Source organism: Telopea speciosissima, chromosome 9 (genome assembly GCF_018873765.1).
Source record: "Telopea speciosissima isolate NSW1024214 ecotype Mountain lineage chromosome 9, Tspe_v1, whole genome shotgun sequence".
In the NCBI taxonomy this organism is placed as follows: Eukaryota; Viridiplantae; Streptophyta; class Magnoliopsida; order Proteales; family Proteaceae; genus Telopea; species Telopea speciosissima.
Window position 1 is genome coordinate 52,960,131 of NC_057924.1, and position 3,151 is coordinate 52,963,281.

The window sequence follows — 3,151 nt, forward strand, 5'->3', positions numbered from 1 at the left end:
CTCCCCTACAACTACCTAGGTGGCCCAACCCCACCCTCCCGTCCCCGTGAGCACCCCCTGTTCCTCCCCAACCCCCGCTACTACCATTGCTGCTGTAAGCTCCATCACAAAATCTCACCGCAAACCCCTCCCCCCTTAGCGATCCTTGTAACCCACCCTCATCGTTCCCCACTACTACATCTTGGTCTGCCACCATCCTCACCATTCACTGTATCCCGCCACTTCCCCCCTTTTTGTTTTTCTTTTTACCCACTCTTTCCCTCCTTTACAACTCATCTTATATCCTTTCCCAATTTTTATTGTCCATTTGAATAATTTCTTTAAAGAATTCATTCATTTTACTTGTTTTCTTCTTGGCGGATTCAAAATGTTGCAAAATTAGGGAATTCTGACTCGATGGTCTAATTCTCTAATCACATTACTGAAGAGCTTGGGTTTGATGCAATGAATAGATCGAGGTTCAGATTTTGTTAGTGGGGGAGGGGGGGGAGGAGACCTCATGCTGCTGGCTTTACCGTAGGTGGGGCTGCTTCTTCTCTGGTGTTTCTACCTAAGAATGCCAAGTTTTTGTTTCGTTGTAAATTTTTTTTCTCCTTTTTAATGAATCTTTTTAGCAACAAAGAAATTTCATGTGGTGGGGGAACGCTGACAAAGGAATGTACAAGGTTGCTTGGGACTCCATTTGTTTACCTAAGGAGGAGTTATGTGTTGAGGCTGATTCGAATTTTCTGTGATTCGGACTGAGGAGGCGATTTTCTGAGCAATGGATACCGCGACCCCCCCGTTAGGGACCCCTGTTAGGGACATCCCCTTCCCCCCTGATGCTTCTAGGTCTTGGGCTAGTCTTCTCGGTGGTGACAACAGTAGGGATGAATCTGTGTCCATCCCCTTCATCGGGCCCGCGATAGTTAATGGTGAGAAGGTAGCCTTTTGCCCGGCCGATGATCTGGATGAGGAGAAAGCTCGCGGGGACGCTGCCTTGGTTGCCTATGTTTTTGGGCAACGCCCATCTTTCTCTTCGATGAAACGTTACGCCTTGGAAAAGTGGGCACATGTTGGAGCAGTCGAGGTCTACGGGTTGGAGAGTGGAATATTTATTTTTGACTTCCAAGATGCTTCTTTGAGTAGACAGATATTGAATGAGGGGCCATGGACCCTGGGTTCTCGGCCCTTAATCCTTAGACCTTGGTCCTCGAATGTTTCTCTTACAAAGAAGGAAGAGACCCTCCTCCCCCTTTGGGTGAGACTGTACGGGTTAAATTTACACTTCTGGGGCAACCGTTCACTTGGATGTATAGCTAGTGTTATTGGTAAACCCATTTGCATGGATCAAAGAACGGCCCAACGAGAACGTCTTTCATTTGCAAGATTATATGTTTTAGTCAGTGCAACGGATGGCCTTCCAGACTTGATCCCCATCTCATTGGAGGATGGCTCGGTCCTACAGCAACCGATCGTTTATGAATGGGCTCCCCCCCACTGCAGCGCATGCAAGGTCTTTGGCCATAGTACCAGCTCTTGCCCTCACACGATGGCTACCACTGGAGTGTTGGAGGCTGAGCTACCAAAGATCGGCCAGACTAGTGCAACCGACTAGAAAGATGGTAGCAGGTGGCGAAATCGTGGAAAGCGTGCTAAAACCTCTTCTGGTGATGGTGGCGCCGCCCTTGGTGATTCTCGACCACCTCCCCCCCTTGTCGCAGCTGATATGGAAGCTCTCCCTACTTTGGAAAGAGAAGATTTTAGTGATAAGCCATTTTTGGAAGTTTCCAACTCCAGTGTGCTGGTACCGGTGGGCAAGGAAACTCCTCGTCAACCCATGCTGATTATGGAAACATCCAATCCTAACAAGAGCACGTGCATGAATGGCTCGCCTTTTAAAGCAGCAGTTTCTATTCAAGGCATTTCTTCCTCGAAGATTGCAGTTACTCAGGACGTGGGTGTGAGCGATGGCCATGCAAAAAATATGGAGGGGATTACACTAGTCTCGGACTGCGTGGGGACGTTGACCTCCAAGCCCTCTGCTGATGTGGCACCCCAGGGGGTGGGTCGGGTGGCCAAAGCAGCCCCAAAAGGGGGGAAACACAAGGCCCATGGGTCACAACTGGAAAGCCCTACCAAGCCTCGTCCACCATCTTCGAATCGCTTTGCCGTCCTCTCCAACCCAACCTTTAATGGAGATGGTGTGACTGTGGTTGATCATGGTGGTGGTCGCATTAGAGAGAGAAGCCCGGGAAGGAGGAGACCTGTGCAAAACTCCTCCCCAGCCGGTTCCTTATGATTTACATCGGTGCTTGGAATGCCAGGGGCATCAATGACCCCAGCAAAAGAAGAGTTGTGGTTGAGTGGGCTGGTAGTAATAAACTTGCAATCTTTGGTCTTATGGAAACCAGAGTCAGACTTACAAAATTTGATCACTGTTTCTCCATATTTCATAGTCATTGGAGATGTTTAAATAATTATCATACTTCTGATGATGGGCGCGTCTGGGTGCTTTGGAACGATGATTTAGTGGAGGTGAATCACCTGGCTACACTTTCTCAAGTGATCCACATTCAAGTGAAGATCAAGACTTCTCAAGTTACGTTCGTTTCCTCCTTCGTCATTTCAACAGTACTTTGGGAGACCCCTGGATTATCCTGGGTGACTTTAATTCTATTAAATCCCCCAGTGAAAAGAGGGGTGGCAAGCCGGTCACTTCTAGAATGACTCAGCCTCTTGCCGATTGCATGACTGACTGTGACCTTATGGATCTTAAAGCCTCGGGTTGTAAAATGACATGGAGTAACAAAGGCTTGGGTTCCGATCTTATTAGCTGCAAGATTGACCGTGTGTTGGTTAATTACCATTGGATAAGTGCCTTCCCTTCTTCTATTGCCAGGTTTCAGCTTCCAGGTGTCTCTGATCATAGCCCCATGGTCGTGCAGTCTGGCAACTCCACAGGTGCTCGGGGGAAGCAGTTCTTTTTCTTTAATCATTGGGTTGAACATGCAGATTTCAGACCCCTTGTGATGCAGGCTTGGTCTGAACCGGTGTCTGGGTCCCCTATTTTTGCTCTTATGGCCAAGTTAAAGAAGGTGAGGCTTCGTTTGAAGAGCTGGAGTCGTTCAGTTTTCCACAACTTAGACGGGCAGATACGCAATGTAAGTGG

General features: G+C 48.3%; 1 protein-coding gene across 1 annotated transcript; it reads left to right on the forward strand.

Moving 5' to 3' along the window:
• Nucleotides 1–763: 763 nt before the first annotated feature.
• LOC122639080 lies at nt 764–1,597 on the forward strand. The gene has a single exon (XM_043831916.1). The coding sequence runs from the start codon at nt 764–766 to the stop codon at nt 1,595–1,597; it is 834 nt and encodes a 277-aa protein (XP_043687851.1).
• The last annotated feature ends 1,554 nt before the right edge of the window (nt 1,598–3,151 follow it).

Excerpts from the sequence above, each read along its gene's own strand:
- LOC122639080 (XM_043831916.1), top strand. The coding sequence starts at position 764 with ATGGATACCGCGACCCCCCCGTTAGGGACCCCTGTTAGGGACATCCCC.